At 35.4% G+C, this 14095-nt stretch overlaps 1 protein-coding gene across 1 annotated transcript in view; it reads left to right on the top strand.

Annotated features, from left to right (window-relative positions):
* LOC145723448 (uncharacterized) overlaps positions 1-6765 on the top strand; it is a 1060322-nt gene extending 1053557 nt beyond the window's left edge. The window contains exon 14 of the mRNA XM_081830597.1: positions 4610-6765. Within this exon, the coding sequence (XP_081686723.1) occupies positions 4610-4629 (20 nt within the window). The 3' untranslated portion in view covers positions 4630-6765. The remainder of the gene's footprint in view (positions 1-4609) is intronic.
* Positions 6766-14095: the final 7330 nt, after the last annotated feature.

Below are 14095 nucleotides of genomic sequence, written 5' to 3'. Positions count from 1 at the left end.
TTCCTCATAATTTTTATTGAAATTCAGTAGTATTACACTGCTATATGTTACTCAGCTCTCCTTAGCCTGCTGGTGAGAGGCTGGGCAGTGGTGTAGGGCAAGGTGGGGAATGGAGCCCAGGTGGGATTTTTTTTCTTCTCATCAAACCTCACTGTGATTCTGGGTTTTGATGGTGTGGCCTTCCTGGTGCTCCTGTCGCTCTCCCTATGATAGCTCCGAGCCCACTCTACATTCCTGCCACTAGCCTCTTTCCCATTGCTGAGATCAGAAATGCTACTTTGGCTCATAGGTATCTCTTCCAAATCCTCAAACATCCCCTGAGAAAGAGCAGTCCCAAATGCCCATCTTCCCTCTCTCAACTTCTGTTTTCCCCTTGATATTAGCCAGAGAACCCCTCTTTATGATACATAGAGAAATTTCTTCAGTTAACATCATTTTTCCAGATATTTTTATTTTCTTCTGTCTTTACTAAAGTACAAGTCCTTGAAAATACTTAAACGAATGTATCTGTAAAATAAATAAATAAAATGAAGTAGGACCCAGATGATATGGCTTACAATGCTGAAGGTGACAAAAGCAAGCAAACACATAATAATACATTCATGTATTTATTACCATGGTGGTGTTTGCCTCACCACAATGAAATAAATATACCTTAATAATAGTATAGTAGTTAAAGCAAAGGAGATGATACTCCTATTTTGTAGGTGTGTGTCCATGTGCACGTGTTGTGTGTGTGTGTGTGTGTTTGGTATGTGTGCTTTTTAACACCTGACAAAAATTGCTGTGGTTCTGTGGTCAGTTTTGGATTGGTTAGATAAATAAGGACAAAAGTAAAAATACTTTCAAATGTATTTGTTGAAAGACTGGAATGATTGAATGGAGACCCTAGTGGAAAATGTATGACAAAATGTAACAAGTGAACTTTATAACTCTTGAAGGTTGTCTACAGACTACCTACATGGACTGAGGTTATTACACTAACCAAGCTTCCATTGCACAGAATATAGCCTTTTGACAACATTAGTTTTAAAAATTGTGCAAATTTTAGTTAATTTATGTGATGTTGAAGGTTGAGCAGGAGGACAATATGTATATGTTCAATAAATTCCATAAGAGAAACATATAAAAGTTAAATAGATAACTTTATTGTTTTAATTAATGTATACATATGTTTATTTTCTTATATAAATTATAACTAGGACAAATGTAGGTCATATAGTCATTTATTTATTTATTTTAAAGATTTAATTTATTTATTTGACAGAGAGAGACACAGCGAGAGAGGGAACACAAGCAGGGGGAGCAGGAGAGGGAGAAGCAGGCTTCCTGCCAAGCAGGGAGCCCGATGCGGGGCTCGATCCCAGGACCCTGGGATCACGACCCGAGCCGAAGGCAGGCGCTTAATGACTGAGCCACCCAGGCACCCCTCATTTATTGTTTTTAATGAAAGATGTTTTTTCTAGTCCTCATTAAATAGTATAGGCAGAGTGAATGGATTTTTATGATCCTTTATCTTATTAGTTTATAAATATTTAATAGAAACTAAAATAAAAAATATTTACAACCTTCATTGATAACAACTGTTCTTTCATTTATTTATTTATTTTTAAATGTCTCATTAGTCAATCTAGGTCCTGATCTTGTAACTTATAAACATAAAGTCCTTGTCCCGTGTGTGTCAAAATTCAGTGCAGACACTGTCATAACATCATGTAGGTCCTATAGTATAGGGGAAATGAAAGAAATGCTACAGGAGCAAAATAAGGGAGTCCCATAATTTACATCATGCAGTTATTTGAGTGTTTGTTGAAGAAGGTAGGTTTTTATCTGAGTCTTCAAGGACAAAAAAAAAAAAATGCCACAGGAATTGCAGTACTAGGTATTTACCCCAAAGATACAAAAGTAGGGATCCAAAAGGGTACGTGCACCCCAATGTTTATAGCAGCAACATCCACAATAGCCAAACTGTGAAAAGAGCTGAGATGTCCCTCAACTGATGAATGGATAAAGGAGATATGGTCCATATATACAATGGAATATTACTCAGCCATCAGAAAGGATGAATACCTACCATTTACATCGATGTGGATGGAACTGGAGGGGATTAGGCTGAGAGAAATAAGTCAGTCAGAGAAACAATTATCGTATGGTTTCACTCATATGTGGAATATAAGAAACAGCGCAGAAGATCGTAGTGGAAGGGGGGGAAAACTGAATGGGAAGTCATGAGGGAGAAAAACCATGAGAGACTCTTAACTATGGAAACAAACTGAGGGTTGCTGGAGGGGTGGGTGGTGGGGGAATGGGGTAATTGGGTTATGGGCATTAAGGAGGGCAGGTGATGTGATGAGCACTGGGTGTTATGTACAAGTGATGAATTATTGAACACTACATCTGAAACTAATGATGTACTATCTCTTGGCTAATTGAATTTAAATTAAAAAAAAGAAAAGAAAATTGCCAAATGTGGTGTAGGGTAGAGCCTCCAGGCAATGGTAAGAGCAGTAGCTTTGAGGCAGTAAATTGTATGATCTGCTTGGGGGATAGGAGGTTCATCAAGTTTGAGCTATGGTAACTGGAAAGATAAGAGTTAAATCACATATTTCAGAGATTTACATATTATATTAAGGGATAAAACTTAGCTTGAGTTGAGGTGTATGGGAGTCTTCATGTATTTGTCTGAGAGCAGATTTTTATTTTTGGAACGTAATCCTAAGAGCAGCATAAAACATATTCTGATGTAGGAAGAGAGTATTGTTGTCCATATAACTACTTCCAAAAATAAAATATTTCTCCAGAGATAGATATCAGGTCCAATACTTAGAGCCACAGGGAAATATATCTGGAATCCTCAAAGTACTACCTTTGTCTACATTAATGGGTTAGAAATATAAATGTCTAGTCCCAGGGTACCCAGTTACTAACATATGAACATAACTATTGTATAAAACTTTACACATGTATTTCCTTAGCCATCCTAGATTAACTCTCTTTGCAGTAATCAAATGGTTTATGACTGAAAATCCCCTCTAATTCCCGTCACCTATAAGGAATTAAGCCATTTCTTTTATAACATTGTGTATCATCAGAAACTAGTTTTTAAAAATTCACTTTTGTTACACTGGTATTGATGATACAGTCAATTGCCTATTTTTTTTTAAATACACTTCTAACATAGTTTGGGCGCTGAGCTATTTCTAACAAGTGTTTGGTTTACAAATAAAGCTTTTTTTTAACTTAAGGAGTTTAGAAAGGAAATTACGATACTGAGAAAAATGTCTCATCGGGAATAAGAAGTCACATGTCTTTTTAATAGTAATTTGTGGCGTTTTTTTTTTTTTTTAAAGATTTTATTTATTTATTTGACAGAGAGAGACACAGCGAGAGAGGGAACACAAGCAGGGGGAGTGGGAGAGGGAGAAGCAGGCCTCCCGCCGAGCAGGGAGCCCGATGCGGGGCTCCATCCCAGGACCTTGGGACCACGACCCGAGCCGAAGGCAGATGCTTAACGACTGAGCCACCCGGGCACCCCAATTTGTGGCGTTTTCAAACTGTGTTTTTCATTTTCATTTCTCTTTAAACCAGTCTATTATTAAAAGCAGTTATATAATTAAAAATAATTTCATATTCCCTAAAAATATGTGCTTTTGGGGGGCGCCTGGGTGGCTCAGTCATTAAGCGTCTGCCTTCGGCTCAGGTCATGATCCCAGGGTCCTGGGATCGAATCCCACATTGGGCTTCCTGCTCGGCGGGAGGCCTGCTTCTCCCTCTCCTCCTGCTTGTGTTCCCTCTCTCACTGTCTCTCTCTCTGTCAAATAAATAAATAAAATCTTTAAAAATATATATATATGTGCTTTGGGATCTATTGGAATGTGACTTTCTTTAGCATTCAAAATACGTCATTGTTTTAGAAATAGCAAGAATAATGAACATTTATTTAATGATACCATGGAAAAAATAGAATTTATTAAAACATTAGGGCGCAAGTAATGATCTATGGGCAAGCGTGGACATGCACGTAACACACTGATTCTCTGACTCTGAGAGAAATAATATAAAGCTATAAAATATGTAAGATATTTATTGAAATATGGCCATTGGGCATATTTAAATTCTTTAAAAAGATATGTAGGAGACTTATAGTAATGAGTATATCAGTTCCTGCTATTAAATGATCTCTATTTAGGCAAGAAAACTTAATAAAATCAAGTTCTGAAGTAGTTTGCTACAAAAAATATCTTCGGAGAATAAACAGTCAAAAGAATATCCTATTGGGAATATCGAAGGCTGCCTCTGTTTTATACATAGGCACATTAGGGAATAAAAATGTTTCGAAAAACAGTAAACAATGCTTGTGAAATGATTACTTACATTTTAATTCGCGGTCTAGTACTTTGTTTACGGTATGCGAAATGGCAGGTTCCAAAGCTCCTTTTCGAAATGTGCCTAATGATCTGTGAGAACACAAATTTATCTATTGTAACAAGCTGTGCAGCTCTGTGTGATAGCTAGATGCAAGAGTGATCTTCTGATAATCTACTGTTTACTGACAGACCAAAATATGTCTTTAAGAAAACTGCCATTATTTCCTTTATTTCCTTCACAGATGAAGTCAAAGATCCTTGAAGCAGAAGCTGTATCTGAAGAAGCTATATATGAACCCAGTTCAAAGCAAGTAGACAAATATGATTCTAGAAAGCAAACATTGGCATTAGGAGACAATTACTTAGTTTTCCTAACCTTTTTCTTGTGGCATTTGAAATGACAAATAGATTGGGGCAATATGTGTGCATGCCATTTAATTAAAAATAAAGATATATGCCTGAGGTAATAACATGGCTCATTTCAGAAAAACTTTTAAACAGGATTGAATAGAACTGCCTCAAAATACCTTATAGGGAAGAATGAAGGGACTGGACTCCAGGGCTAAAAGAAACAATACTGAACAAACAAACAAATAAGCCAAATCAAAACAAACAAAACCTGCCAAAAGAAGCCAAGACAAAGAAAAGATTAAGCAATCCTAGGAATAGTAAATTTACGACAACATGACAGACTATTAAATCTGACTATAGAGATTAAGCCGAAAATCAAGTACACAAAATAACAGCTGAATTAAATATGAACTTCTCATGGATTCTCGATTCTGGAAGCCCACTCATTCCTACAAGTCCATACTCTGATGGCACTGATGTGTATGGTTGGACATGGTAGAGAACTGAGATTTCCCGTCATCATATGATTGTACTTTGTGAAAGAATGGTTAAATAATTTTCATAATCAAAACATTGAACTGAGAAATATCCACATACTGAAAACAAAAAAAGGAATGAGGAAAACAATTCAGTCTAACTCTTAATTCTCTGCATGTATAAGTGGAACAAAAATAGACTAATACCCTAAATGTCCCACAGGCTGAATTGGGAGCACTGTCCCAGAGGTGGCTTTTTTTGTATCCCACTCTGTGGTCAGGATGGCAACTGAAAGTATTTTCTTCTGTCTGGACAGCAATCAGCACCCAGTGAATAAAGCTAGTCAATTTTAGCCTCACCTTCCAAACAAATTCCTAAGGAAACAACTGGAAATATAGGCTACAATACCAAATATAAGAAATTATTTCAGTCTTTAATTTGGTATATTAATGTATTAGACACATTTTAAAAATGAGTAATAATTTATACTAAACATATCTTTTCATTTAAATATTCCACTTGTTTGTTATTTATAGAAGTACAAGAAACTGTATAATGCACTTGATAAAAAAAAAGTACAGTATAAATCACAATAAATGAGCTCCCTAAGGCTAAAAGAATGTTTCAACACAAAATATTCAGCATGGAAATATGGCTTCTGGCAGGCATGATGGAACAAAAGCATGTTTTAAGCTAGATTTAATAATCTGCTTACTAAATTTGTTACCTGGTATACACAGCATTTTCCCATTTTGCTCAATAACATGGATATATTAAATAAAAGCTTCTAATTTTATTCCCTGTTTAAAAAATATTTCTTTTTTGCTATTAAGAACTGTCATATAGAGTTACATTTTTCTCCTAGAATTTTTCTTAATAATGTAGCTTTGGATACACTTACTGAAAATTACTTGGCATATTTTATAATAATCTTGCTTTTATTGAAGAAATTATTTCCACTATTCTTTTTTTTCAGTTGCATTATAAGACTGTTTATATTACAATCATAATACCTGAAACTTGATGGTAATAACTTTCACCCACACTTCATTGCCTCCTAATAGCCGAAGAGACTATAATTTTGAGTTTTTAAGTTTTATTTCGACAGTGAATAGAAGTGTGGAAGTGGGGGATAGAGAATTACTGAGTTTGGTGCAAGAGGCAAGAAAGAGTTTCTGGAACATATAAAGCCTCCAGTGAATGTCAAGATAGATAAAGAATGAGTCTCATGGCTGGCCTCAATATCTCTTCGGAAGTTGATAGCTAACTATCAGTTACCTTTGAGGTGATTTTCGCTTGTGTCCATGTGACCTAATTCCATATAAACTTCATTTCTGAAGGGTACTGTCTAGGAAAAGTGTTGTACCCACGTAAACTTAAAGGGACAAATTAAAACATGCAGAGAAGAATAATTCCACTCATCCTCTTTCCTCACGCTGCCCATTTCCTTACACAGTTCTTCTATTATATCACAGGCCAAGTTTAAGATACATGGTATCTGGCATAACATTTCATTTTTTTTAAAGATTTTATTTATTTATTTGAGAGAGAGAGTGAGCAAGTGAGAGAGAGAGAGCAGGAGCAGGGGGAGGGGCAGAGGGAGAGGGAGAAGCAGACTCCCCGCTGAACAGGGTGCCCGACTCAGGGCTCTATCCCAGGACCCTGAGATCATGACCTGAGCTGAAGGCAGACACTTAACAGACTGAGCCACCCAGGCACCCCTGGCTTAACATTTCAAATGATATGCAGCTCTTCATGTGTGATACAAATGGGTGAGAAGAGACCCCACTTACACACTTCATGCATGTTTTCATTTTTCCAAGGATACGGACACTTAACCAGGAGCAGGCCACATGCAGTCTATTCTATCAAACGTTTTCCTGACTCGTAGCTCTGTGATGTGCACCCACGCTCCTAGCTTCATGAGCTTCTAGCATCCAGGGTAGGGTTATGCAAGTTCAGGAAAAGCTCAGTTCTTACAGGGAGACAACCCTTTTATATCGTGTTTAAACTGTCAGTGAGGAAGAACTTTGATGAACATGCTGTGTGCTTCCTGCTAATGAAATAGGTTTTCCTGTTTTGACCATCACATCATTTAGGTAACAAAGGGGCATCCAAGCCCAGGTGTCCCTTAATGTCTCTTACTCCAGGTATTCGACAGTATCAAAGTGCCATTTTATCTTAGTTCTTTATGGACCCTGTTGTGTAGATTTCTTTGTAGTTAAATAATCTTCTCTATAAATCCAGCTTCTCTGACTGACTTTCCTTGTATAAGTCTGGTGAATTGTGGCATTAAATATGTAAAATTTGTTCCATCCAGGAGCAAGCTCCCCAGGAACCTTAGCTGGGTAGAGACCTCTCTATTTCTGAATTGAACCATGAAGATCTGCTCTAAGAATCATGGCTTCAAGAGAGCTCAGCACAGAATTTCCCAGCAGGGGTTTTAGGTCCTTCTAGTCACAGAGCCAAGCCAAGCTATCTAAACTGTTAAGCAGATAAAAATCATTAATAAACAAAAAGTGAATCTGGGGATTGCTAGAGGAATTTAAGATTTTAAAAAGCACATCATAAATCCCACTGCCCTTATCATGGCCAGGAGTGGCCAAAACCAAACATCCAGACCTCCCCAATGATGAAGATAGAGCTTTTTCAGTACAGCTATAAATCAGCTCTATCCTACACAAGTGTATATTAGTTTATAAATTAAAATTTCACCAGGTACACTTTATACTTTTTAGGAAATCTTACTGTTATGTTTTACATTATCAATTTGACAAGGTTACAACTACTGTTATACATGATTATAAACAACACAACATACATTTTTACCCTGAGAAAACAAAATGATGTATGTACAATAATATTGTAATAATAATACTGTAATAATAATCTTGCACCTAGAACTCTAAAACATTTTAATCAGCTCTTATTTTCCTCCAAATATTATGAGTTACTAAGTAAAGTTAGTAATGGACACCAATAATCAAATTAGATCTATGTCAATTGAAAAAGTGTGAAATATACAATAATTTTGCATTCATAGTTTACTCTCAGCATCTCATCCAATTTTTTTTCCCTAATTTTTCTATGAAAAGATGCCAAGGGGTGCCTGGATGGCTCAGTCGTTAAGCGTCTGCCTTCGGCTCAGTCATGATCCCGGGGTCCTGGGATCGAGCCCCGCATCGGGCTCCCTGCTCCGCGGGAAACCTGCTCTCCCTCTCCCACTCCCGCTGCTTGTGTTCCTGCTCTCGCTATCTCTGTCTCTGTCAAATAAATAAATAAAATCTTAAAAAAAAATAAAAAATGCCAAAGTAGATTTGAGCATGGTCAAAAATGATTTAATTATACTGCAATTCTCAGTTTTTTCTCAGCATATTATTTTTGCCTTTCTCTCTGAACAGTCAAAATATCCACCATCACAGTTTATATGTAAACTCAAAAATAAATGAACTGAGGTGAACTGACCACATATGCAATGCCAGGTACTCATTAAACTCGAGTATACATTAACTTCACCTAGGGAAGGAAGTGAAAGTAAAATTTTAGCTACTTCAATGGAATAAAAGCTGAATTCCTGAAAACACCTAAATCCTGTTATTACTGATGAACAGCTACAAGAGGTAATTGGACCCACTCTTATGTAGCTGAAAAACTTTGGTGTGGGTTCCTTTAAAAGCAAACTGATAATACTGAAAACTTTGCAGTCTATGCAATAGATTGAAGTTTATCAGAAAGAATACAGTTGGCACATTTATTCAATTACCTTGGGTCATCTGCCAGAGCTTTTGTGTTTTTTTGTTTGTTTTTTGTGATAGATGATTTCCATGGAAAAAAATCTTACTATTTGAATTGAAATGTTTGAAAAATTGCATATATCTGGTTAAAGTGATAAGATAATGAAAAAGTAAATTTTAAATTGAACTTCTTTACAAAACTAATGTAAATTCCATCAATCTGAGATATTAGATGCCACCATGCAGTGTATTTTATATCTTCTATTAAGAGAATAAACATTTTTGTAAATTCAAAAAAATAATTCTCTTTACTTTCAATGACATTTCATTGTTCAATCTCCAAAGAAATCTTCAAAATGCATAATTATTTTTAAAAATGATGCTTAATGTCAACCAACTTATTTCATTTTTATGTGGAAAGTGAAGGGCCCAAATCTCAGAAGAGTTTTGGAACATTCAAAATGGTTTTCATCCATTGATAGTTCTATTGTTGCTGTGTCAATGGAAATGTATTTCAGGCTTAAACAACAAGCCACATGAATGAGTTACATGCTAAGTGAGGTTTATGGCTTGCTGTGATTGTATTTTAACCTAAAAAGAAAAAAAAATATATTTCTAGAGGAGATTGATGTTAGAAAGAAGAAGTAAGGGGTTTAAATTCATTATCCTACCAATTTGTTTACTGATATTCAGCACATCTGTTAATCTGCTCTTAAACATTTTCATGTGGTACAGTTGCAGCAATTCAGATATTAATTGATTTACTGAACACCAGTGTGTTAAAATTACAGTTGTATTATTTTAAATGATTTTGATTTGCTTTCTTTGACATTGAGTTTTATTATCCCCCCAAAAGAAGACAGAAATAAAGAATATTTCTGAAAAGTGAACTAAACTGAGAAAGTCACGCTTACCCCAAGTATCCTTACAAACACCTATTATTAATAAACCCATGGAAAGATACCCTAGAAATGTAAAGGCAATATCCAAATGCAGTGAATAAAATAGATTTGTAGTCAGTAGGTGCTAATAAAACATTTGCCCTGTGCTCAAAACATTACCCAGTCTTCGCAGCAGCCCCATTTTAAAAACAAAACAAAACAAAAACCAACCAAACAAAAGAAACCAATGCAGAACAGTTGCTTTTTCATCCCCATTTTAAATGTCAATAAACTTACATCTGTAGAAGTTTAGAAATTTTGCCCTATGTTGCATTGCTAATGAATGATGTCACATTAGTATTCAGATACCTATTTCAGAGATTTTGTCTCATAACCCTTAAATTAAAAATAAAGAGGAGAGGAGGGCTAGGGTTAATAAGACTTTTGTTATATATACTTTCAGTAGAATGGTTTAGTTTTAAAATGAATTTTTAATGTTGAAAAATTAGAAATTAACTAATCACTAAATTAAAATTTCTCTCTCTCTCAAACCAGAACTCTCCCCGACTCCTGGGTTTTGAGGTTATCTCCCTGAAAATTTAGCACATATAAAATATGATATTGATTTGTTATAAATGCTGCACAGAAAATAAAACTAGGTGATGTGAAAAAGAGTAATAAGAATGGTTTGCCATCTGAGGTAGGATATTCATGAAAGGACATTCATTCTATGATGCGATTTGAGTGAACATTAGGGTGGTGATGGAGCAAGCTCTAACAAATAACTAAAAGAGTATTCCAGAGAGAATAATTATTAGGCTCAAAGGCCTGGGGTCCAGAACATGCTGGACATCATTTCTGGACACAGAAAATGCATAGATTTGTAAGAGTGAGAACTGAAAGCTCATGGGAACAACGTATGTATGGTAAGAAAATTTGGATAATATTCTTAGTGTAATAAAATGTTTTTGTAGGATTCTGAGCTGAGAAAAAAAATAATGACTTAAATTTTTAAAAGATTATTTCAACTGATTGTGAAGAAAAGATTATAGGGGAATAATAATGGAAACAGGATTTATTTCTGGACTCTATTCATTTCCGTTAATCTATGTGTCTGTTTTTGTGCCAGCACCATACTGTTTTGATTATCACAGCTTTGTGGTATATCTTGAAACCTGAAACTGTGATACCTACAGCTTTATTTTTCTTTCTCAAGATTGCTTTGGCTATCCAGGGTCTTTAGTGGTTCCCTACAAATTTTAGTATTATTTGTTCTAGTTCTGTGAAAAATGCTGTTGGTGCTTTTATGGCGATTTCACTGTATCTGTAGATTGCTTTGGGTATTATGAGCATTTTTAACAATGTCAATGTTTTCAATCTGTGAGCATGGTATCCCTTTTGATTTGTTTGCATCATATTCAATGTCTTTCATCAGTGTTTTATAGTTTTCAGAGTACAGGTCTTTCACCTTCTTCATTATACTCCTCGGTATTTCATTCTTTTTGATGCAGTTGTAAATGGAATTGTTTTCCTAATTTCTCTTTCTGCTACTTTATTATTAGTGTATAGAAATACCACTAATGTAACATTGTATGTCATCTATACTCCAATGAATTTTTTTTTTTTCTTAAGAGTGGAAACAGGAAGGAGATCTTAGATGCTGCTGTGGTGGTCTACTTGGGAGATGATGGTGGTTTAGATAAAAGCTCATTAGCAATGAATGTGGTGATACATTGTCCAGGATATATTTTGAAAGTAAATCTAAAGGATAATTCTTGGCTGTTGAGATGTGGGATGAGACAAAAAGAAAGGATTTAAAGATGATTATAAGATTTTTAGGTTGAGCAACTGGTACCATTTACTCACATGGGAAAACTGGCAGAGAGCATATGGAAGTGGAGTTTAAAAATAGAGACATTAATTTTAGAAATGTTGAGTGTTCATTGGACATTCAAATAGAGATGGTTTTTGTTTTGTTATTTTTAAGATTTTATTTATTTTATTTGAGAGAGAGAGAACATAAGCAAGGGAAGGGGCAGAGGGAGAGGGAGAAGTAGGCTCCCCGCTGAGCAGAGAGCCCTACATGGGACTCGATCCCAGGACCTGGGATCACTCACGACCTGAGCCAAAGGCGGACGCTTAAGCAGCTGAGCCACCCAGGCTGCCCAAATAGAGATGCTAACTAATTAGTTGGATATATACTTCTCTAGTTAGAGAAGTATGAATTTGGATTCATGATTATAGATGGCATTGAAGCCATGAGTATAGATGAAAGCAAGGTACTTATTACAAAGAAGAGAGGAAGTCATAACACTGAGCTCTGGGACATTATAAAAATTTGCCATCAAAAAGAGGAGGAGGGCACCTGGGTGGCTCAGTCAGTTAAGCATCTGACTGTTGATCTCAGCTCAGGTGTTGATCTCAGGGTCGTGAGTTCAAGCCCCACATTGGGCTCCACACTGGGTGTGGAGCCTACTTAAAAAAAAAAAAAAAGGAATAAAAAGAGATAAATCTAGCAAGGACAATGAAGAGCAGGAGACCAATGAGGTAGCAAGAAAATCAGTGTGTTAACTCTGAAGTCAAGTGAAGAGAGGTTTCAAGAAACAGCAGGTAATATACTATGTAAAATGATGCTCCTAACTCAGGTGAGATTATGACTTAGTGACCACTGGACTTAGTGCTTAGTTTTGTTTTCAGTGTTGCTGAAAGAATTATAGAAAATATAAACAAAAATATCAAAAAGAAAGAGATTTAATTTTACTCTTTTCAAGGTGAGGATAAAATCTTCTAAGCTGTGTGTCAGACCCATATGTAACATTTGATGTGTGAGAGAATATTTGAAATGGGCCTTGGGAGATAAATTAGATTTTAGCAGATGGAGTTAACATGGAGGCATAAACAGAGGGACAGAGAATTAACAGTTTGTGTGGAATAGAGTATAAGATTTGGTGGTTGTGACAGATTGTTTACAAAGATAGCCACCAATAATTCCTTCCTTCTCTATATCCACATGCTGCACCTGCTATTGAGAGATGAATCTATTACCCCTTTCCCCTGATTTGCTTTGCTAGTCTTGTGACTTACTTTAAGTAATAGAATGACTTAGAACCCTTGGAACCTGAGTCACCATGTAAAAGACTTTGACTCCACACCCCACTATGGTGCGAAGACATGGACATGCCTTGAAAGATGTGATTACAAAGAGGACTAGCCAGTCTCCAGACTTTTTAATTACCCCTTAGCAATAACAGCATATGTGAGTAAAGCCATTTTGGATCCTACAGTCCCAGCTAAGCTGCCCAAGCTAACACCACAGGAAGAGACAAACCGAGACTAAGGAGGCCTGCTTAGTTCCTGACCCACAGAATCAGAAGCAGTAAAATGGTTGATATAAGCTTATAACTTTTAAGTAGTTTGTTATATAGATGGCCATAATTGATCCAGTAGTTGATTTTAAATTAGATTAAAATATTATGTGAACATATGAATGAAATCTAAACTCAAGGTTTATTTCTTATCAAGATGAGCTTAAAGATATTTTTAATGAATAATGAGATAACTGATCAAGGGAATCATCCAGTACTATATATTTCTGTTTATAAATATTGACTTAAAAATATCCTGAAAGTTTTAGATGATAGAAAGGAGGGAAAATCACAATAAAAAACAAAACCAGTGGGGGTGCCCAATTATTTTAAATTTCTATTAAGTATAATCAGACTTAACTAAGACAATGACATTAAAAAATAGTGCACAAAAATGTGTATAATTGAGGGTGGAGGATAATCTCTACATAGCTTGTGAAAATGAAACAAAATGAATTTTTTAAGTATCTGTAAAGTGTTTTAGGCTTCCCAGATAAAATTTAGGTCAAATACATTTATTGCTTATGTATAGAAATAGAAAAACTATTAAAAATGACCACCTACATACATAACACAAAAATGAGACTTTGATGAAAATTTCAATATATACAAAGCAGAGAGTCTTTTTTTAATTTATGCATATTTTGTTGAACTAAGTTGTTGAATGTCATCCTACAAGTAAACTTCACAGAAAATTTCTCTTATTTTCACTTTTCTTTGTACAAAATGTCTCTTCTCCAAAACTGAAAAACAATATTGTTTTTCTACACAGCATGTTGGACTGATATCCAGCCTTTGCTTCCTCAAAGTATATTATTTCCCACAATTGTACTACTCTTAAACCAGTAATTTTTATATGTTATTAAGTCATGCATTTTATAGAACAGCAAGATTAAGCATAATCACAACCTAGACTTTTG

Source organism: Leptonychotes weddellii, chromosome 9 (assembly GCF_054177405.1).
Source record: "Leptonychotes weddellii isolate Sample4059 chromosome 9, ASM5417740v2, whole genome shotgun sequence".
Classification (NCBI taxonomy): domain Eukaryota; kingdom Metazoa; phylum Chordata; class Mammalia; order Carnivora; family Phocidae; genus Leptonychotes; species Leptonychotes weddellii.
Note: the sequence above shows the minus strand (reverse complement) of the source record. Positions and strands in the feature narration are given on the sequence as shown.